Source organism: Harpia harpyja, chromosome 23 (genome assembly GCF_026419915.1).
Source record: "Harpia harpyja isolate bHarHar1 chromosome 23, bHarHar1 primary haplotype, whole genome shotgun sequence".
NCBI lineage: Eukaryota > Metazoa > Chordata > Aves > Accipitriformes > Accipitridae > Harpia > Harpia harpyja.
Window position 1 is genome coordinate 14,517,039 of NC_068962.1, and position 23,705 is coordinate 14,540,743.

The following is a 23,705-nucleotide window of genomic DNA, read 5'->3' on the forward strand; positions in this document are numbered from 1 at the left end:
CTCTTGGGGCTCCTCTGAACTTGAACATAAAGGTTTCACCAACTCTGAGCTTCCATGGCTTTCATATTGGAAGCAGTAATGACCTTCAACCTTTTTATCTAAACAGAAAGAAATTATTTTCATTACAAGATACTTCCTCTGTTACAATGGCTCCTTCTGCACCCTGGGCACTGACCTGCTGCACTTGCAAGTCATGGAACAGAAACCAGCATCACGCAAACGCGCACCCAGGACTTAATGGCATTCCCAGATGACATCACGGCTCAGTCAGTCAGGGAGAACAAAAAGCTCTCCCTTTATACTGCAGTAAGGGAGTGGGTTGTAAAGCCACCCGTATTGTATCGTAAGACTTTTAACTAGCTGGACACCATCTTATGTTATTGATTTAGTTAAGTGAATAACTAAAAATAAAACCTATTTTACTGTATTTTACTATTTATAAGTATTTATCTAGTATTTCTTTCACTGTTAATGAGCTGCTCTCACTTTTCTGTGGCGACTTCATAGATGCACATTGTCACAATTTCATTGCACTCACGAACTGAGTGGATTTCTCTCTGATACTAATCCCGGTCTTACTGGGAAGAATACATGTTTCGGGGTGGGGGGGTGGGGGGGTGTTTTATTTTGTCATTACAGTGCCAATATCCTTCCCAGGGCCTGAGCAACAGAAGTAAAAAGCACAAAGTTTTTAGAAAGCCTTTCCAGCGACTGCAGTTAGCCCTCCTGTTCTTCCACATTCTTGCAGAATACGTTATGCTGTAAATTTTCAAAGAGAATTACACTCAAAAAGGTGAGCAAGGCACTGCTTGCAATTTCTTAAATTCTCCTTTGCCAGAACTGTTAGCGCAACATACAGGGAAGCTGAGCATTTTTCTTTGTGCAAATTTTTAGTTGAACGGATTTCCTAATGCAGAACATTACCTTTGAGAGGAGGCAGGGATCACGGTCTCCCTTTATTACTGTTAGAAATATATCCTTCTTCCATCACTCCACAGAGAAAGCAGGAAAAAGCATTTTTAAAGAAGTGGCATACAGTTAAGAAGGAAAAGGAAATTATACATACAAAGGTTTAGGATATAATGAATTGTTTGCATTACAAAGCCAGGGCCAGTAACTGAGCTCACTGCTGAAGTTAATTTTGCTTATAGGGAAGGAAAAAAAGGAATATTCTTCCCTATTCGAGTCATCCTCTTCCTTGTTTTGATTATTGTTTGTCACTTGCCAAGACATATTCTATTGGGGGTATTTTTATAGTTACACTCCATCATACTGGTCTTGCCTGCTCTGATTGCTGCCAGAATCTTCAACCAGCACACTTCAAAGCATGCAGCAGGCTGACAGAAAGGACTTCAGGTATTATCTGGCTCTCTACAGTGTCCTTGGTGCCCTTTCATCCCTTCTCTTATCTGGCTGTGACTGCTCATCTAGGGCTATGACTCCTTTAGTTCTGTCTGGGATGTCTCCCTCACACTGTTCTGGGTCTGGCCGCTCCCTTTGAGATGCAGCTGTCTTCTTTCTCCATTTTATTACAGCCGGTTGTTCCTCGCTGATTGTTGCTCCTCGCGTTATTCTTGCTGCACTCTCTCCTCCTCTGTTGATGCAGCTCTCCAGGGCTATGATTCCTGCTGTCAGTTATTTCTGGTGTGGAAAGGCTGTCACGCTTTTTGCTTTGATTTAACAATTCTCAGATCCACTCTTGTGTTCAACAGGCTATATTTCCTACTGCACTTGGGATATAACCACTTTTCCCGTCATCGTGGGAGGACACTATCTCACTTCCAGCTGCACTAGGAAGACATATCCACTCTCTGATGTAACCTGAGAGCCTTGAATCATCTACCAGTACTGTTTATTAATGAACTATCACGACTTCTCATTTTTCTCTACATATTTGTGGCCCTAGTGGAGGATGACATGCTCCTATCTGAAGGATGACTAGTATGATGCTTTTGAAAGAGGCAAACATTACCCTCAACAGCTTAAGTGGAAAAACATTGTCTGCTGCCGGGCTGTAGTTTCTGTTTCACTCTGCTTGTGGGATTACCTGAATGCCAGTCTTCAGGGGTTTATGTCATGAGATTTCTTAACATGTGCAATCACCGAGGACAAGAAAGTGGAAATGAAAAATATATTCAGTTCCAAGGCGTTTAAATAGCACAGTTTCAATGGTCATCTCTGAAGTGTGTAAGAAGAGGCATGTCTTTGAAATGACAGCTGACTGTCTAGCAGAGATGGGCACTATAATGGTGTCTGATTGATTTATGCCATATTGATGACAGTAAAGACAATGAAATGACAATCACATTCTACAACTCTCATTTCACTGAAAAAAATTAGATGGGAGAAAGTTTCATCATTTCAATATCGTGTAGAAAATTGTGAAGAGAGAAAAGAGATCACATAGACAATCCAAGGTCCCAGGGAACACAAGGTGGACATTTAAAAAAAAAAATTAAAAGAGAATGGAAAAAAACCCCATACCAAAATGTAGGAAGAAGATACTGCACATAATGCTAGACTGTTTAGAAATGAGCATTCTATTTAAGACAGTAGAAAAGTCCTCACTGACAGTTCTGATCCAAAGTTTACTAGAGTCAACAGAAAAAATTCCTGAGAACTTAATACTTGACATCAATTTAAAAAATCAGTCAGCAAACAACCAAAAAGCCATCCCAGAAACACCAGCAACAATATCCCTCCAGCAGGGCTCATTGTATAAGGAGGGCTTTGAGGCACCTGAAAATATTTGGGCACATGTCTGACCAAGTAAAGCCTTCAGTATAACTTTATAGTTTGGATTTTATTAACGTACCATTCATCGCAGTATTTATATTGGCAGACACTAGAGAGCTAGAAGGATATGCAAATGTTCTAGCTGTGTAATAAATGAGCATGATTCCCTGGTCGTTTTAAGTCCAAGCTATGCATGCATGCATACAAGGTTACATAGGAATGAAACAATGTAAAATCTACAAAATGTTAAATTTGTTCTAATTTATCCTCAGAAGGAAACAGTGTCAGGTGCTTGGAGGAAGATACAGAAACAGTGAAAAGAGCAGCATATGAATTCAGTTAGGAAAGTTTCTTCCTGTTAGATATTGCTTGTATCTAAAACAAAAGGATGAATGGTTACAGAGAGCAGCAGACAGCCAAACTGATTATCAGACAGGAAAACAAAGACTTCATCGGCGAAAGAGTGGGTCTTTCAGACTCCTCACCTATGAAAGTGTGTAAGTAAATTCTTCCATTGCCGTTCCTCAAGGTGGTTTGCTAGATCTGGTAACTGGGTTCAAAACTTACAGGATCAGGCCCTGCTATGAACACACTCGGTGTCACTGAGGGTTCAGGAGAGTTGGCCATCAGAGAAGCTGAGTGGAGACACTGCCGTATCCACTGGGCATGGCCACTGTTACACTGAAAAAGGAACCTTTAAATGGACAGATACAAGATAGAGATTGTACTCTAATCTGCACAGAAAACGGAGTGATCCTATTAGCCTGCATAAAATAGCTAAAGTATACAGATGTGTCCTACTGTCCTATTTGTCACGTCAATGTAAATGAAAATTCCTTAATGTTTGCAAAGTGTTCATAAGATGAAAAGTGTCAAGTATTACAGTTTACTGGGTGATATTACTATTATCATATTAATTAGAAAAAATAATTAGCTTGAAACGTTAAGATACTGATATGAGATAAGCCTCTGAACCCACCGAGGTTCAGCTATCACCAGCAAACATATGATTGAAACATTTAAACAATGAGAAGACTTCAGTATGCTAAAAGCTGCTGGCTATTATAGCTTAATTGACCAACAGTAATGTTTTCAAAACCAGCTAAGGGATTTTTGAAAATGTTATTGGGCTCTTGAGCAATCCCAGCATTTTAAAATATTTTCCTAAGTATTTTCTGTTTGCATAGTACATTCTACACTTATTACATGGACATACACACACACACACACTCATTTGCCCATCCTTAAAGGCGTAAGATCCTTTAATGGAAGAGGATCAAGTTGAAGTTATTGCTGACTGGGAATAACTGATGACTGTAAGAGAGGATACACCTCTTTTTTTAGCCCAGAATGAGCACTGGATAAACTGGAGGCTCAGTAGACAAGTCAGTGCTATGCTACTGCTGTCTTGTTACAGTCTGATGTTAGGCAGCTAATGATGCGACGAAAAGTTATTATCAACTACAAGGATGATAGTCAAAAGACCAAATCGCCAGCAGAGAGCTCCCGTACAGCCTTCACAGCGGAAGGCTGCAGGCAGCAGCCTCTGCACCACACATCAAGCAGGTCTGGTCATGAAATTAAGGCAGAGCATTACACACAATACCATGTAGCAGAGAATCATCATGTGGTATGATGGAAAGCACCAGCTTTTGGGCCATACGCTAACAGCAAGCTTAGTCATATGATGGAGAAGGTGGAAGTGTGCAGCCCTTTCACTCCTGCACAGAAGCTGTTCAGTCAGTCCCAAAGCTGGCCAAAAGGCTTCCTATTCATTGAAATACAATTTCAAATCGCCTGATTTTAATACATATCCTTTCATCACCCCACAAGGCAGTTCCTCCATTCTCACTGTTCACCAATGACTTCAGAGTTTTCACTAGCTGACAGAAAAATTCTCACACATAGAAAAAGAACAAAAAACCCAGTACATTTAACTTTAGTACTTGACAAATTTTCTAGAGAGTTTCAATAGGACAAAGACTACACATGCTTCTGCTTTTTAAAGCGTCGAATACAATTCAGACACTGCCACAAAATAAATAGTAATAAAAAACCTCAAATCTTCTTGTTCAATTCTGAAAGCCTCCCAAGTTCACGTACAACATTTAATAACACTCAGTGTGTTGAATGTAATTGGCTACAATCACTGTAGTATATTCCAAATATATTCAACACAAATTAAAGTTTCCCAGCTAATAAGCACTGTGGTGTATGTATTTTTACAATGGTATTTGTTTTACACATGGAAGGTGACCTTCTAATGGCTACTGACATATCTATATATAGAGACAGATATGTTTAATTAGTCTCACCTTTTTATAAGCGATCCAGTCAAACACCCTGTCAATGTCGGTGGCTTGCTGCACCTCCTGGGATACTGGATGTGAACTGGCTAAACCATCCAGCAACATCACTTCATGTAGGACATCTGTCAGAAATCTCTGCTTTTCCTGAAATACAGCATATGCAGTAATATCGCAGACAAATACACATTTACAACAATACAGAAATGATGCACAGTTATCAGAGGCAGCCTCTATATGACAGCTGACTAAAATTAGACCTTCTGGTTTGAGTGTAAGCCACTATGACCTCCTACAGTCTTGAACAGGTTTATAGGATAGACAGGAACTAATTCGAGCACCAGGGATCCCTCTGACTTCAGACCTTTTGCTGCAATGAAAGCTGACTGAAATTAAATTAAAGACTATTAAGTGAATCAAAATACATGTCGGTGCACACCGCAATTCTGATAACAACCATTTACTCACGGTTACAAGGAGTGGGAAGAGAGGAGAAATGGCAGTCTTCAATCACAAAAATACATAGATGCTACAAATAGTAGAGCTCATTGTATACACAGGTACGAAAACTTTTGACAGAGATGGGTAAATACAATTATTACTGCTTTATTTAATGAGGTTTAAGTCACTTGGCTCTTAGTGCCAAGTTCACATGGCAGGTCGACGTGGGACAGGACAATGAACAGAGCCCACGGCCATGTCACAGCAGATGTCTGCATTGTCTTTCATAATTCTGGTATAGAAATCCTTTTTCCTCAAGAGCTTGCGTGTTCTGCAAATTTTGTAACTTCCACCTGAAGGAAATCATTATTATGTCTCTTTACAAGTGGGACAATAGCGGCACGTGAAAGTTAAATGACAAAGTCAAAGTCACAGCTACATCACAGGCAGGTGCAAACCCAAACATCCAACATACTAATTTGTTTCTATACCTTCTATAAATATGGATTGCACACATATGTCAAAACTGCTGCATATTTACTCTGGCAGCAACAGTAATTAAATGATCATGTATACTCTATGAACTGTGCTGCACTCACTTTTACAGTGCAGCTAGATGGGACTTTTTCAGCTGAGAAAGGACATGCCTTAAAACCTCCACGTATTGCATTCATATAGATGTCTCTAATCCAAAAGACTGTCAGGAAAGAAGAGCTTAATTTACTTGTTTTTTCAAGTCACAAATAAATGCAAAGAGTGAATTAAAAATTATGGAAGGTTTAAATAAGCTTTTTTTCACCCCGAAATGACATATCTTCAATTTTATCTAAATTACAACAGTTCCTGAATTAACGTCAACCTAGTGCGATAATATAAAGAAACTCTAGGGAATGCTGCATTTTTTTCAAAAGCCACCTTGATTCCCACAGATAAAATAACCACACAATTACATAATAAATTCTATGTTTAATTTCTTGGGTGGCAAGGTTTTGGTATCAATGTGTTAATTTAAATTATAAGACAGCCAAAAAGCTCTTCCAGTGCTGATCCATCTGGAAATAAACCTTTATGTTAAAATTCATTAGAGCACAAGAAATGTACCTTGAGCTGATTGTATATTCAGGCAATTAAAAACACGGGATGCAGGAAAGCCAATTACCCAACACACTCTTAGTGTTCTCAGCTGGCTGCATGAGGTAAAGTTTGTGAAGGAAGAAGTACCGTCTTCTTCGTATTATTGTTCATTTCCAAATTTTCTCATGCATACACAGTTAGTAACTGCCCTATTTTTATAGGAAAGAAAAGGTGTAGGGAAACAATTATTATGACAGTCCTACTCAGGGGAAAACTGCTGAGGTGTAAAGGATTGTAGATACTTCGATTACACCTCCGCCATATTCTCTATTAGTCAGTAACGGAGCCCCAGTTTCATCAGATGTATGACGTGTAATACATACAGATATCGTATTGGGTTTGCATGGCGGGGGGGCTACAGGGGTGGCTTCTGAGAGAAGCTGCGAGAAGCTTCCCCTGCGTCCGACAAAGCCCATGCCAGCCGGCTCCAAGACAGACCCGCCGCCGGCCAAGGCCGAGCCCGTCAGTGACGGTGGTAGTGCCTCTGGGAGAACGGATTTAAGAAGGAGGAAGAAAAACCGCTGGGGGAACAACAGCAGCAGAGAGAGGAGTGAGAACATGTAAGAAAGAGCCCCAGCCCTGCAGACCCCCAGGTCAGTGCAGAAGGAGGGGAGGAGATGCTCCAGGCACCGGAGCAGAGATTCCCCTGCAGCCCGTGGGGAAGACCACGGTGAGGCAGGCTGTCCCCCTGCAGCCCAGGGAGGTCCACGGTGGAGCAGATCTCCACCTGCAGCCCGGGGAGGACCCCACACCGGAGCACATGGGTGCCCGAAGGAGGCTGTGACCCCATGGGAAGCTCGCGCTGGAGCAGGCTCCTGGCAGCACCTATGGATCTGTGGAGAGAGGAGCCCACGCTGGAGCAGGTTTTCAGGCAGGACTTGGGACCCCGCGGGGGACCCATGCTGGAGCAGGCTGTGCCTGAAGGACTGCAGCCCATGGAAGGGACCCACGCTGGAGCAGTTCGTGAAGAACTGCAGCCCACAGAAAGGACCCACGTTGGCGAAGTTCGTGAAGGACTGTCTCCCATGGGAGGGACCCCACAGTGGAGCAGGGGACGAGTGAGGAGTCCTCCCCCTGAGGAGGAAGGAGCGGCAGAGACAACGGGTGATGAACTGACCCCAAGCCCCACTCCCCGTCCCCCTGCACTGCTGGGGGGAGGCGGGAGAGAAATCAGGAGTAAAGTTAAGCCCAGGGACAAGGGATGGATGGGGGGAAGGTGTTCTAAGATTTAGTTTTCTTTCTTATTATCCTACTCTGATTTGACTGGTAATAAATTAAATTAATTTCCCCAAGTCAAGTCTGTTTTGCTCATGACAGTAACTGGTGAGTGATCTCTCCCTGTCCTTATCTCGACCCACAAGCCTTTTGTTCTATTTTCTCACCCCTGTCCGGCTGAGGAGGGGAGGGATAGAGCGGCTTTGGTGGGCACCTGGGGCATCCAGCCAGGGCCATCCCACCAGAGGTATGAACACACAGAGGTATGGACCCATCTCCAAATTCAAGTTTGGATATCACAACTGACAAACAGTTGTGGGAGTGGATTGTTACTGTTTGGAATTAACTCATTAAAAGGACCTCTGTTAATCACAAATGAATACTTTAAATATAGAACCTAGAATTAAGAAAATCAGCATGTAGAAAACATAAAATGAAGCTATAAGAAGAATACAAAAGATATGAAAAGGACAGGCTACTTTTTGGGTTTCTGTTTGTTTCTTTGGTTATATCCTGAAGGGCTGAAAAGGAGCATTTTAGCTTCATGATCACTCATTCAAGTTACCATAGCTGAAAAGTCTTCCTTGAAATTTATGGCAGACTGTCACACTGGGATACAACTGGAATAGCCAGTACGTCTCCAAACATGTAAACCTGCATTTTAGTGAGAATTAAGAAGGCTTTTGACCTCTAAAGATAAATTTATTGAATTAAAAAGATTTCCAAAATATTCCCACTTTTTCTCTTTATTACAAAGCCTCTGAGAGCAGGTTCCAAAAGGAGACTCAAATAGAACTCCAGGGAGACATAGAGAAAGCGAGAGAGAGGAGTTTGCTGGTTGACGGGGCCTGCAGCTTGAAGAGGCAACAGGAACCAGAAATGCAGAAAGAAACTAAAACTGCCTTAATTATGTTGAAGAAACACCACCTCAGCTATTAAAGTCCTATCAGCACATTAAGGGGAAAAGGCCAACACATGTGACCAAACCACTTATACTGATGGAAGAGGGGCTTTCTATTCCCGTGTTATTTTACCCTATGCAGTACAGTGGAATTGATCTGTTTTAACATGATACCTACAGGACTAAAGGAACACCTAGCAGCACAGAAATTGTAAAGAAATTCAACCTTGGAATGCGTTTAATGAGGCCAGCGAGGTGTCAACACGGCAGGTGACAGCTTTGGAGCTAGACGTGAAACAATGACAAAATGGTGTTCAAGAGGACCCTCCTCCGAGGGAGTTCAACTGCAAGAGGAAAGCCAAAGACTGTGATCTGCCTGTAAGGAAAAGAGGGCTTCAGGTGAGTCTTGAGGCTTTGCTTGGAAAGTGTCTGTAGCTGCAGGTAAGCACAATGCTGTGCAGAGCTAACACAGGGCCAGGGCTCTGAGCAGGAGCTGGTACGACAGCAGCAGAAGCCTAGTCTGAAATAAGGACAGAGGTGCTTCCACTCAAATTTGTGCCTTTCTTTAAGGGCAAGCAGGAAGCCCCTCTGCTCCTTATCCTCCTACTGCCCACTCGGAGACGCGTCTCTTCATCTCCTCTCCTCAGAGCCTTCCTTGGACTGCGGATAGTGAAACTCTGGGAGACCAGACCTGTGCTGAGAAGAAAAGACGTGCCAGTTATTTCTGGTTGCCTTCCCTCTCTTACTCTTGAGAATGCTTCCAGGTGCAGGGACTGAAGTGCTGTTACCAGGCAAACATGCCTTTCAAAGATTTACATTTTCAGACTATTTCCCAAACATCTGTGGTCACTAGATTCAACTATTTGTCTCTTCATAGGAATGACTTCTTTTAATCCTCGCCCATAAGACCTTCTCTGTTTGGTACAAGGTTGTCCTGAAAGACTTATCCCTTCTCTGTGCTCTCCCCTCCTTAGCCACCATTTAATCATTGTGAAAATTCAAATTTCACTGCTTTGGGTAAAAGCAGCACAAATGCAACGGGTAACAGGGTCAGAAACTTTCCACCTGTAGCAATTCTTCCACATTATGGAAATAATCTGGAGATGTTTAAATGTGGATCTGTAGTGTAAATCATTCCACTGCAAAAAGAATCAGGAGTAAGAAACTGGCTAACCACAAGAAAGCTTTCTAGTTCTGGTTTATTTTCACCTTGTTCTAAGGAGGAAGGTTTATGGAAAGGTAGTGGTCACTCTTTATGTATTAATCCCCAACAGGATGCCCACCATTCAACCAGTCTACCTATAACTGGAAAGAAAGCAATTGTGAAGTAACGTTTTTTGGCAGAAAAGACTACACCTTCAAGAGCCATTAAAAATTTGTTGTGCATAACAGGATAACAATGATGTAATGGAACGGGGTTGCTGCTGGTGATTTTACAATATCATACAGAGGCATAATGTAAGAGTACAAGTTAGCATGACAATAATGTAATACTTAAAGTCAGTCACATAAAAATAATTACTAAAAATTAATATGAAATACCAGGGAAAAGAATTAAAATGAAAAAAATGGAAAACATCCAACAGTGGAACAAAAGGAATAGCACAACGAAAGCCAAAACTGATAATTAGTACGCAGAAAAGATCAAAGGCCTCAATATTAAAGGCATTGCCTTTGTTCTGGGATAGCCATTCAAACAGTTTATGGACTGAGAAATCTACATGTATAAAGCGTAATATTGGTGTGCAAATCTGCAAGTGATTTTCCTAACAAATTTGCTGGAAATATCTTCTCCAAAATATAGAGCTTTACTAGCCATCAGGAATACAAAGGAGATAAGTGATCTCTCATGCCTGACAAAACAAGCATTTGCAAGACACAATACTTGGGTTTATAGGGAAAGTGCACCCTAGGGAAAAAGAAATAGGGGCAAATTTTGAAAGCAATCAAAGAACACCAGCATATACACTACAAGCAGTTCAGTTCTAATACAATATATTTCAGGGTGAAGCTTAACAAACTACAGAGGAATATCATCTATGAAGAAACCTAAGGTTCAATAAAACACCTTAAGGCCAGAAAAGATCTACTGGGGGCCAAAATCAAGTTCTTTTGTCTACATGCCTATAAATCCTAAGTTGTCATAGCACAGGAAGTCTCTGAAGTACTTGCAAATGAAAGCAACATTTCTTTCTCTTTCTCTCTTCCCAACAGTAATTTTTTGTAAATAGCTTGAGCAGCTTACAGATTGCTTTTTTTTTTAATTTATATCTCTGCATGTGTGCTTCAATTATGTGCATAGTTTGTTGAAGGAAGCCTGCAACGCATTCTACATTTATCAGCTGTGAATATGTCACAGTTCTGTGTCTACCTTCATAGCCTTCTTTTCTGCATTTGCAGTCAAAGTTCTTGCAAAACTTCTGTCTCTGTGCTTGAGAAATTTTCACACTGACTGAGAATTTTTGTTATAAAACAATGTAGATGTTCTAGGAGTTCATAGTTAAGGAAGACCAATAGCTTTGAATATCAGGAAAGAGAATTGGATAGGTATTTTCTTTTCAATGAAGTGCCAAACCAGATATTCATGACCACCTGCTTAAGTTGCCAAGCAGATGGGTAGTTGATTTGGAGTTTTTAAGCAATTTCACCAGCTACTTCAACTGCTGTTTCCTATCACCACTCTGTTTTTCAGGTATAGCTTTGATTTGGTTGTACACCAGATCCATTACACCAAATACAGGCCTACAGAATGGGAGGATGAAGTACAAAAAAGGGAGCATTAGAAAAGGAAACATCACATACTGACCACCAGCACTTAAAAAAAAAAAAAAAAAAAAGTCAGTTTCACAATCCAAGATCATGTTTTGCCACTTTGTATGTAGTTGCCTTCACAGAAATAGTCATTAAGCAAACGGATGAACACAGATCCACTGTCTCCTCATGCATTTGCCTCCAGAGCATTTTAAAACATTAGGCAACAAAGTATGAAGTTTATCCTCTAATTCAAACTCCACAGGGGGAATCTGTAGAGGAAATTCAGCTCAATTCAAGAAACAGTAAATAATAGTTAAGTGAAAAGGGGCTTTGAGATGTGGTCGGTACATTGAGTCAACTTCCAGCAACAACTGCCAGAGGTTACCATCAGTGAGAATACTTTCCGGGTGCTCCACATCTGCTGGATGGATTTTGCATGCCTAGACTGTTTCAGCCTGAAAGTGATGAGATTCAGTGAGCTAAGGCCTAAAGGAGCCAAAGATGATTTGCAGGCACACCAAAAATTACTTATCAGCTTGTGCTCCAAGTAACTGCACACTGCCCCAAGTTCAAAATAAACAGTGGCAGCACATTCAGGAAACTTGAGAAGCAGAGTCTTTCAGTAAGGATGCCCTCAAATATACAGCTACAGCTTTGCCATTGAACGTCCCGTATGAACTATACTTTCTGATGAAGTGCATAGTCTTGTTTCAGTAGGGCTACCCTGCAGTGAGTCCTTGCCTTCAGGCAAAAGTTGCCATGAAGTTTCTTTCTCGTTTTTACTGAAGACAAAGTGGTTACTAATTTAAAATTATGTGAAATTCAGCCAGTTGACTGAAGTTTCTTTCTGAAACCAAAGCTTCATCTAAACCCTGAACTCGGGAGATTTGAACTCACATGACCCAAAAGCTCTCATCATAATGTCATTTTAACTGTTCTCTCAAGATGAGCAGATAATGACACGAAGAAAGAAGAGACACTGACATTCTCCAAACCTGTAGTTAATCTCCTGAATAAATGTTTCATCTAAATGTTGATATTCATTTATGTCTGATCTCTAAATGTTGAGTTAACTACTTAAAGTTCAGAATTCCATATATTAATCCACCTTGCCAGAGCATAAAAAAAGAAACTGTTAAGGAAGAGCATGTGGAGATAGAAATTTATTTCCTTAAGCTAAATTTAGTATAAGGATTTCTAAACTGGTATACTTTAAAAGGACTAGTAATTAGCAACCAGAAGATCTTGCAGCTTACCTTTACATATCTCTCTTTTCCTGCCAAAGTCAATTATACATGAGATTCTAGTTAATTTTACATTGAAAGCTTCCCCCACAGTTGAGTTAAACCAGAAAATCCTACAAGGACTGACTTTGCTGAGCAGTTACTGGGGGAAAAAACACTCCATGTGGTATTAATTAAACACTTACTTTATACCGGCATGGGGAGCCTTTAACCAAAAAAGAAGAGATGAAAGTAGTTTTAAAAAATGAGAGGCTGAATCTCTCTCAATGCTGAGCCAGCGTGATATTTATGTTGGGTTAGAAGGATCAAGCAGGCTACAGCTCAGGTCTGAAATGCCAAAATAATAATGAAATAAATCAAAAGGCCCATGTCTTAAGTCTACTTCAAAACTCATAATGATTTTCTGGGTTTTCTATGAGTCAAACGACGCCTAAAAAAATTTTACAGATGGAGACAAATGCTTTAGGAGGCAATCTGAGTCAAAGCACATTAAAGATATGCATGTGTCTAATGGCTGTATTCACTTTTATTATTTCAGTCGAGTCAATGACAAAGACTGGCAATTAAGATCATTTATCAAGAATTAGGGCAGCACGTTGCTTGATGTTCAAAGTACTTAATGTAATGAAGTTCAGTTAAATGGTTTTCTATTAACTTTTTTAGGCACAGGTAATTTCTTGCAGTATGTATTTTTAAAACAGAAATGTTGATATGCAACCCTGTTATTATTTGCAGCTGCCTGTAGTAACGGCAGGATCATCTAGACTGTGGAACCTAATAATGTAAAGGAAGCATAGTTCACTTTTAAGAAAGATGAAAGACGCCCTTCCATGTAGACACAAAGTTTTACTCCAAATACTTTAATCACAATTGTTTAATACTAAGAAAATTTCCGGCAAATATGACCATCCTTAATTATAAAAGTAGTAAGCACACAAGAAAGTGGGAGATCTTATCCCAGAGCTTCAATGGATAGAGAAGGCAGAGGATTAAAAAATATCACTCATGTACTACACCTTGACTCAGCCAATAAAGTTGTCAGCAAAGCTAACTTTATAATAAAGAAAAGGGAGAAGGCAGCAAGGCTCTGTGAAATGCTCTCTCAGCAAAAAGCCGGGTACTGACCACTAAAGTATTTGACACTCGTTTGATGGATGAAAGGGAAAATTACATGCCAGTAATTCCTGCTGTCATAGTCCTCAAAACCTACCGCAATACCAGAGACATTCAAGGACAAACATGATGGTTCCTTCCACCAGAGAATAAGGAGGTAAAATTCCTGGATCTGTAAGCCTCAGCTGAATTCCTTTACAGAGCCACATACAAAGGACTTCAGGATAATGACAGAAACAAGCAGAGAGGAAGATGGAATATATAGTTGCAAAGGGGCCTCTGAAAGGAGGAACGTGAGCAGGGTAGATGAGAAAAGACAGGGCTATGAAGTGGAAATGACCAGCATGTAGCTTTCTGCTGTAATTTTCTCTTTTCTCTGATCCTAAAACTAGCAGAGGCACCTTCCACAGAGGTGAGATTACCTTGTCGTATGAGTCGCAAGATCTTACAGCCCAAGAACTCGCATCCAGCTGCTGTTGCTTTTTGATGGCATGGAGAGACAACCAACCAGTTATATGGTAAGCCTCTAATACAGAAACCTTGTCTCTTTCGACGTCCTGAAATAGCAACAGCCAGGGAATTCACACGCAGATGACTACTCTGAGCACACACGATCAAGTGAAATTCTCTGACCTCTGGGGGAAACAGTTTGCAGTGCCAGCTTTCTTTTTAAAACCATCCTGACAACACAGAAACAATTGTTTAAACTTCCAAAACCTTGAAGAATGAGATTTAAGAATAAGAATTTGAGACATTTCAGAATAAGAATTTCAAAAAACTTAATTTGGGGGACAGGCAAGGTAAGAGGTTGAAATGTGAAGAATGGTGAATTCATTTCCATTGTGAATGTCTAATGACTGTGTAGTAGGGACATATTTCCTGCAAAATCAAAGGTAGCTTCAACTTCAAGAGGTAAAAGGTAACATGCAGGGACTTATTTTTTAGCTGAGGGATGGAAATGAGAAGTTCTAGCTTTGATTTGAAGTAACTTATATTTTAAAAAGGCTATTATGACCAATGGTGGACCATGAAGGATCTCAGCACAGAAAGCTCACTTTCCTGTTTTAAAACAAGCAAAACTTTGTCCGCTTCCTCGGGAGAGTTCTGATGTATCTTACATTAACTGCAACGAATAATGGATGCCTCCATCAGAATGACTGTTCATTCTGTTCTTCACCCAAAATTTTAATAGGAGGATCCAGGACATAAGGATGGGAAGGGTTTAATAAGGACTGGATTTCCTTTCTCATTATGCAAGCCTGATGAAGTATGCAAACACCTTCTGGACAAGACCAGAAATTCTAGACCTGCTGGAAAGCTCAGTAAAGCGTTACAGCTCCATGGCAGTTCAGTCAATATTGTTATCCATCCATCCTTCCTGCGGTAAAAGAAGAGCTTATAAAACAATTGAAGAAAAACTGATAAAATCAAGAACCTCAGAGGAAGAAGAAATGTCTAAGCAAGCTAAAGAACCTAGAGAAGAAGGAAAAGCTAGAAAACAGGTTTCGGATAAAACCCATGGCGCTCTGCTTTGTGCAGAACTCAGTGCTGTTGGTTTAAGTTATAACAGTGTGAACATGCGTAATGGATAGCTCTCCTAAATAGTCTCAGGTTCAGCCATACCAAGACTCTGAATGCCAAATAAGACGGATACTGAAAAATGCTCAGCTCTACTAAAAGAGACTCATCTTCAGACAAGTAGTAAAACTTTAGGGGCTTACAGAACTTTAATGGTGAAAGTGTTATGTGCCTGTAGCCTACAAGCATCCAACAAGTTAGGTAGGAAGCTGTGGATAGATCCATTTAATTCAGATGTATCCATACTGCCCTAGTTGCATTTCCAGAAAAAAGTCCTTTTTCTGGAATTGACCACCAGTCTTTTGCTTCTACACTTAATCAAACAAAAATGTGACAAAAAGTCTTTAATGAGCTGAAAATAAGCTGAATTTGACATTTTAGTCCATGGGCTTCTTGAGCAAACTTTCAAGGGTAACCTTTCAGAACTACAAGAGAAAGAAGTTAACTGTCTAACTTTCCCAATTCTTTAGAAAGAAAGAGGATTTTGGCATATTACTCTTTGTTTTCCTGATGCAAAGAGCTGTGGTATCATACACCATAACATCTTTTATTTTTATTTCACAGGTACGAATTACTGCTGACAAAACACCACCCAGAACGCTGGAATGTTGCTCTGTTTAACCATTATTACAGAAAATAAGGTTTGTAGTTCTTGTTTTTGCAACTGATTCATGAAGCTTGTACTGTATCCTTCACTTTTGAAAAAACATAAGTTGTTTGGAACAGTTTTTCTTTTTATAAATGCTCACTTCTTATTTTTTCAAGTTTACAAATGTCAGTATGTTCTAAACAGCAAATGCAGTTTATACCAATAACAAAAATATCCAGCAAGCCAAATTCCAGCAACCGTACCTTTTGCTTCCTCTTCCTACAATGTCTGTAATAAGGCTGAAACATCACAGTGTTGATTCAATTGCTAATTGAATGCAGCATGTTTAAATGTTTAACTCATTAAGTGTTCCATCTTGCCATCAATTCTCTAATTATTTAAATATGACAGTATGGTTATTTTTATATCAAAGGCCAATGATATCCAAAGCCCTATGAAAACTTCATGTCTACCTTCTTAATTTAAGGAAAAACTGGACAGATGAATATTTTTTCAGGCACAGCAATACTACTGTAGTTAATTCTAATTTATGCAGCATGTGTCTGATTTCCGAGTTTAATGGTCATACCTTGTTCAACCCAACTGTTTTGCCTGTATTCTGCTAAGACGCCAGGGTTTCACATTATGGGCATGTCATTTGCATAACAGTGAACATTATATTCATTACAGAGAAGTCTCAAGCAAATATTCTATATTCTAAATGACTTCTAAAGCAAAGTTATTCTTGATTTGTTAAACTGGTTATGTGAAGAACAAATGACTGATGATTTGAAGATAAAATTCAGTGTATAAACGTTGTCATCTATGACATTTCACTATGCTGAAATCATAAAGGCCTGCCAGATTTCATTGCATTCATAATTAGAATGATTACATTGTAATTCAGGATGTGTTTTTCATAAAGATGAAGAGAATGAGTTTTAATAAAACCAAAGCTACGTAAACCCAACAAGCCTACCTATGCAAGGCAGATGTCAGTTCAGATAAAGATTTATTTTCCTTTTCATAATGCAATTATAAACCACAATTGACACCCTAAAGAAAAAATTAAAATACTACAGATAATTCAAACTTCACAAGACGCATACCTATATACAACTATTTTAAAAAATTAGCTTTAACTCAAAATTGTAGCATCTACAGTTCATGCCACACAAAAGTTACTGGGATAAGAATATTCAATAAATCCCTGAGAAATGGGAAAAAAATTTTCAGAAGTTAGTGTGCAAGTGTTTAAGCACAACATTCAAGCTACAACAAAACTCTATTAGGCAACCTGTATTAATAACAAATATTTTGCCACATAATTATACCTATGTAAACACAAAAGGATAGCAAACAGAAAAATTTCTCCAAAGGACGATAAAATCTATATAGCAACCTTCAATATGGTCTCACACACCATTTCCTTCTCCTGAGGTCTCGTATCTCTTATTTTTCTTAGAAGGACAGTATTTCTAGACTGCAGCGATCGATATAAACTGGGACCTGAGCAGGTATGATATGATATAACAGGACTCCAAAAGAATGTCCCTTCCCACTTTGCCCTCAGAGAGCTCCATATTTGCACACCAGTTGACAAAGCATGTTCAACTGTGTACAGCTGGAAAACATACCGAAACCCAGATTGTCAATTCATTTATCCCATGTTAACTTTGTATGTAGCACTAGGTGGCCAAATAGTAGCAGGAAGATAAAAAGAGTAAACTTAGAGAGAGAACAGAATACTGTAAGAAAAAATATGATCAGTTTTACAGTATGATTTAGCCAAACATTCTTTCCCATTTATCTCAGGTTTGTGGATAAAATTCAGTATTCTGAATATTTTCAAAAATGGTCCATGTTAAATCATAACTTCTTTAATCCAAAATGTTTCTGAGCAGAGAGACAGTAGTTATTTTAATGTTGGGTTATGATAGACACGACCTTATTTCTTTTGTAATAAAATGCAGATTACACTTTTGGAATGCTGTCAAATTATTTCACACCTAGTGATTTTGCTTCATTGGACATCTGATACTTGCATGCATCATTTGCTATTTTTCAGCAGTCCCTGTCTATAACAAAAGCAGGAGTATAACAGCAGAGCAACTTTTCTGTGGAGTCTCCAAATTAACAAAATAAAACTGACTTACCATGTTCCACCCTGGGTAGAGGTAGTCTGTCCCGACAAATTCAAAATAGTGAGCAAAACCTTCTTTCAACCACACATCCTCCCACCAAACTGGAGTCACAAGGTCACCAAACCACTGCAAAGGAAGTTCAAATAAACAGCCTTCAGGAAACCATGTCTGTATACATCTCATTTATACAGAACACATTCTTCACAAGTTTTAATAAAAACAGTGGTGTATATACCACCCACTGAAACTCATTAACTGGGTTTTTTTATGTACTAATGAATTAAGCCTTTACAGGATGCACAAGTTACTGAAGTAAAACATTAGAAAAGCACAAGCCAGGGAAAAGAAGTGTTGAGGAGACTATTTGCAGTGTCTATTTTAGTTATCTAGAGTAGATGCTCCCCAAGGTTTAAGGGTCTAACATACACAGTGGACAGAAAAGGCTTCTAACTCAAGTAATCTGATACATTACCTGGAAACATCACTATAGTGTGAAACTTGAAAAACTGGGAACTCAATCTCCATACCCCAGACCCAAATTTTAGCATTTCTTTCTCCACGATGCCTGCCCACTAAGATTTACAACACTACTGATATGCCGTTCATTGGCCGGTTTCCTAAGGAAAGCAGTTTTATACAATCATGTCATCTTTCTGTGGGTAGGACTCAAATGCCTAAAAACAGGTAGTTGGTGCTACTTAAAAAGCATCCCAGGGTATCCGAGATACCCACACAGGCCTAGGAAATTTCATACAGGACTTACAGGAGATCTGCAGCCTTCCCGAACAGCAACCGGAGGCAGAGGGTATCTACACTGGCACGGACCACCTGTGTTTATGCAAAGGAACCCTACCCCAGCTGACTGCCTTTCTCATTCGCCCCAGGTCGCTCTTGAATTTCCCCACTGACTTCAGTCTAATTTAGAAAGAAGGACAGAGATCTCAAAGCTAATTAAACTCCTAAAAAAGTACACGAAGATCAGCACCTGAAAAGAGAAGGACCTAAACTGAAGGCAAGGCAAGAACGCGGACATTAGATACTCTGCTCAGTAGCTGTCAACAGCCACAAAGCTGTCACAGTACAGGACACGTGGGTGTCGGGGATTTTAGACAGAGCTGGGATGATCATTGGAAGAGGAATGAGGACAAAAATTCCAAGGAAATCAGGCACCATCAATTCTTCCGCTGATAGATGACCCTGTTTAAATGACTGTAATGACCCTGTGCAACCTGGATCATCATAACACTAGTGGTAAGAGCAGAAACACATACACTATTATGAAAACACGTTTCATACCCTCTGTACCATCTTTTTTGCCGAACAAATACCAAAATCTTCTTTCAGTAAAATTCTCTGCCAGTTTTTTGTTTAATGTGATTAGAAATGAGATTAATTCATAATCAACAGAGATAATTTTGAGTTTTTATGGAGTCATAAGCTCTGAAAATACACTAAAAGTGAGCAGCAAGTAAGTATTCCAGGGGGAGAAACTCACGTCAGAGCAGGGGAGCTGCTGCTGACACCGTAATGAGAGTGGGGAACGAATGAAAGCAGAGTTGGCCAGTAAGTGGTTTGCTTTCATGACGGTTGGCTTACTTGAAGGCTTTGTCTGGGACGTGAATGAAAGGTCTTGCTTCTGTGCATGTCTTTGTGGAGGGAGAATAGTGCCAAGGAAGGATCAATGCTGCAACAAGGATCCGTAGTGAAGTGAACACAGGGGCTCCAAAGAACAGAGTACAGAAACTGAGATTACCAGATTGCCACACAATGTTCAGTAAATAGGATTTGAACGAAAAAATGAAGTAAAACGTGACAATGAATCTCACTGACAACCAACTTAAAAATTTAGGGAGAAAAGATGAGGTTGACAAAAGTCATATTCACACACCAAGTGAAACTAAACTCAGTGATCATAATCTAGCTGAAGGCTATCAATAAATTAACTCTCTACAGGACCAACAGAGATAAATCCTGATCTTAAGAACATTTAACTGAAAAGACAAAGAAACACTGGAAATGCTTTCATATAGATAATGCACTTTTCAATTTGAAATGTTAGAGTAGCATACCACCAGAGGAGTGTTATATTTATATTTATATTTATAACAGGAAAGTTATATTTATACTAGAATAGGTCCATTAAATGATTTCTAATGACAAACAGACTAAACACAATAGCACAGATTTTATATCTTGAATTACAAGAGGGCTGCTGAACAAATACGAAACCAGCACCAGTCATGGTATGCTATGACTATTCAGAGAGAGATTTTAAAAAATAAAGGTTGTAAAGTTCATAATACATCCTCTTGTAACTCAAAAGAATAACATTAATTTAAGATGCCACGAAAGATAATTTCTTATACTCCTTTGTGAGTTTTCTGGGTTTATTTATTAATGATACAATTAAAAGTATTCATTTAATTATCCACCTAAAGGAAGAAGTGTTTTACAGGCATTAAAACAGCATGTGATACCAATATGAAAATGTAGGGAATTTGCTTAACTAGTCTTGAATAGTATCAGAGACAGTTATCAATGTCAGAGACAGAGCAGTCCCAGAGACTGCAATTAATGAAGCCAAATTTTCCAGCAGAAAGGTGCTATTATCTTCCTAGGTGTTACATGTCTGAAAAGAAAACATTAAGTAAAGCACTTCATTTATTTAAGTAATTGTTTATTTATTTATTTGTGTATTTGACTATAGACACTATTTGCCTCAATCTTGGAAAAGAAAAATGAATTCAAATAAATTGATTACATAAATTTCTCATCTCCCTCAGGTATTATGTTCAGCCTGACATGCAGAAGGCACTTATTTTACAGACACACCGAAAGGACACTCTTTCCTATATGCTTTCTTTACAGATTATTAAAAAAAAATTGATTGAGAAATTTTTAATTTTCCTTCTGCTTTCATGCCTTTTTAACTCAATCTGTCACACCAAGTTTTGTGCTCATGTGGGAAAACTATCACAAAAAATCATGATGCATAAATTCAAATGACACTTTCTTCAAAGGCTGTAGGTGGGATTGATCTGTGATACACAAATAAAACTGATTACTACCTTAATAGAATTATTTTAATAAATTATGGTAGTTATTTCAAGCTATCAACTTAAGCTGCTAGAAATATGTGTGTTGTGACCAATATCTCATTTGTGTTTTGGGGCTTGGAGGAGAAGCTTTGATGCCGAAACACTCCTTCTTCCAATTATTTCTTTTTTCAATTAAATACATAAAATATTCTAAAAGAACACACAAGCTGAAATATCAAGCACTAGCAACCTACAAAATGACTAAACTAAAACTACCTGTGTAACTTTAATATGTCCCTCCTAAAACATGTACCTAAAGTAAATACCTGGTCAAGCATTACAAAGTTACCTGTGAAGAAACTGGGTGTAAAATTCTTACACACTTTTTACCTGTATTTTAACAACCATGGAATTTCTTTGTCCTTCTGCAATCCTGTCTCTCATTTTCTATCTGTCCTGAACACCGTGCTCAAGCATTAATACCCAGCAGGTTTGGGAATTCCAATTTTAAACAGTCATATCTAAAGGTAACAATCCCAATTCTTAATATTTGTCTGATTTTTCTAATCTTGGGAACAACATTAGCAAAGCAATTGCTATGTTACTATAAGTAACAAGGGTCTCATACAGGTTAGTCTGCTACATGCTCAGATACGTTCTGTAAGTCTTGAAGTCAAAGGATTAAAATCTGGGGAAACAGGACAATGATACAATTCTTCAAAAAAAAGAAAAATATGTACTTTAGGAAAACATATTTTAGGATAGTTCCCTTTCCTCTTACCTGAAATTTAAAAAGAAAAGCAATAAATAAAAAGTAAAACTGGAGATGTGGATTCTACTTTTGGCTGCGCCAGAAGTGATTTTGGTTAATCTCTGTTATTCTATGTGTAAAAATGACTGAAGGGGAGAAATACTCATGTGCCACCCCAAGTTCACAGATGAGATGATGCACAGCAAAAGAGGATGAAAAATGCAGTGAATAATTAACAATTAAATAGCAGAGGCAAGAGATCCTGGACCCACCCTGGTCTCAGTTCAATACCTTTTCAGCTAAGCTAGTATTGTTTACAGTTCCTGCTCTATGCTATCCACAGCTAAAGTTTCCTTGAGGGGCTTCTGAGTATGGTAAGATAAAAGTAGAAAAAACTGGCTAAATAAAGACAATACTGGAGGATGGAGGTCCTAGACAGTGTTTTGTGGCTTGTATTTTTGGAGGGTTTCTCCCTTTAAACTTTATTTGCAGATGAACAATCCGTATTCTCTGTGACTCAATTCTGCATCTAAAAAGTAGAAATAATATTTCTTCCACCTCCTTATTTTCTATCTTGGCTAGTTATCCAGTGAAGCAGCTGAGCAAGGACCTGATCAGCATGGTACTAAAACAGAAACGGCAGAAACATGAATGGAGGAAGATTCTTTTAATTAAGAGAACAGCACTGGAAGCAATATCAACACAGACACCAGGTAAACCTTCTCATTTGCAATTTTAAGGTCACTTAAAAGCACTTTATGACTGCACTGCTACCCTAAAATAAATTCAAATATAGTTTTCACCCTCTTCATGATCCTCTGATATTCCCAGAACAATGTAAAAAGGCTTCGGTTTCAATGAGAATCAAATAAACAAACCTGGCAAGTTACAGATGTGATAATTGCCCACATCTGAAGAATAAATTGCTTTGGAAGCAGAGGAAATTATTAAAGAGGTGCAAAGAATAACTGGAAGTAATGGAATGACTTCAGAAAAAGGGAGACTTAAGCTGAACACTAGGAAAAAGTTATTGACCATCAGATTTAATCAAAAGGCTTTAAGGGAAGCAGCATAACCCTGTAATCAGGAGCACTGAACCCGGCACTACAAAACGCACCACACACAAGAATCTAATACTAACAGGAGCTGGGATTTGATGACCTAATATGTGTTTTCCACACCTGATTCCTAAGGCACTGTAATTTTTCTAGCTGAACAGTGTGCTACTCTATTGTACTGCACAATAAAGAGCATATAACAAAATCAGATGATCATATTGAGAACAAACCAGCAATAACTTTCAATAAAAATTTCGTGTTGTAGTTGAGGACTTCATATTAATCGACAGATTTAATGTGAAACATGAATATGAACCAAACATTATTATTTCCAAGTTCATCTACCAGAACTCCATTACAAAGGCTCCCTTTTATATGGCACTTTTTATTTGCAGAAAGTGTTAAGAAATTGCATTGCCTTTTAAAGAATACTGTGTAAAGTCACAGATGTAAGCCATGCTGATTACACAGTAGGATTTCATTCATTTTAACCTGAAGGCTATGATTATGCCTCTTATGAGTGCAAGAAAGGGTTTCCTGCCCCTGTAGCAAATTTCTTCAGTAACATTTGCATTCAACTCAATATTACTAAACACTCATAATGTGTTTAGTTTGAGATAAGAAGATGGAAGAAATGTAAAATAAACTGTAATATGGGTTTATTACGAAGTTTTCTTATTGATACAAAAGTTTCTGTACACAT

At 38.9% G+C, this 23,705-nt stretch overlaps 1 protein-coding gene across 3 annotated transcripts in view; it reads right to left on the reverse strand.

Annotated features, from left to right (window-relative positions):
* TRHDE (thyrotropin releasing hormone degrading enzyme) overlaps positions 1-23,705 on the reverse strand; it is a 220,784-nt gene that overhangs the window by 111,554 nt on the left and 85,525 nt on the right. For 2 of the 3 annotated variants that reach the window (XR_008233144.1, XM_052774608.1), the window contains exons 5-6: positions 18,168-18,281; positions 5,052-5,189 (exon numbers count right to left, since the gene is read on the reverse strand). Coding sequence is in view for 2 of the 3 variants with exons in the window: in XM_052774608.1 (XP_052630568.1) it covers positions 5,052-5,189; positions 18,168-18,281 (252 nt within the window). In the remaining variant the exon portion in view is untranslated. The remainder of the gene's footprint in view (positions 1-5,051; positions 5,190-18,167; positions 18,282-23,705) is intronic. The other variant, XM_052774609.1, reaches the window with a different exon arrangement.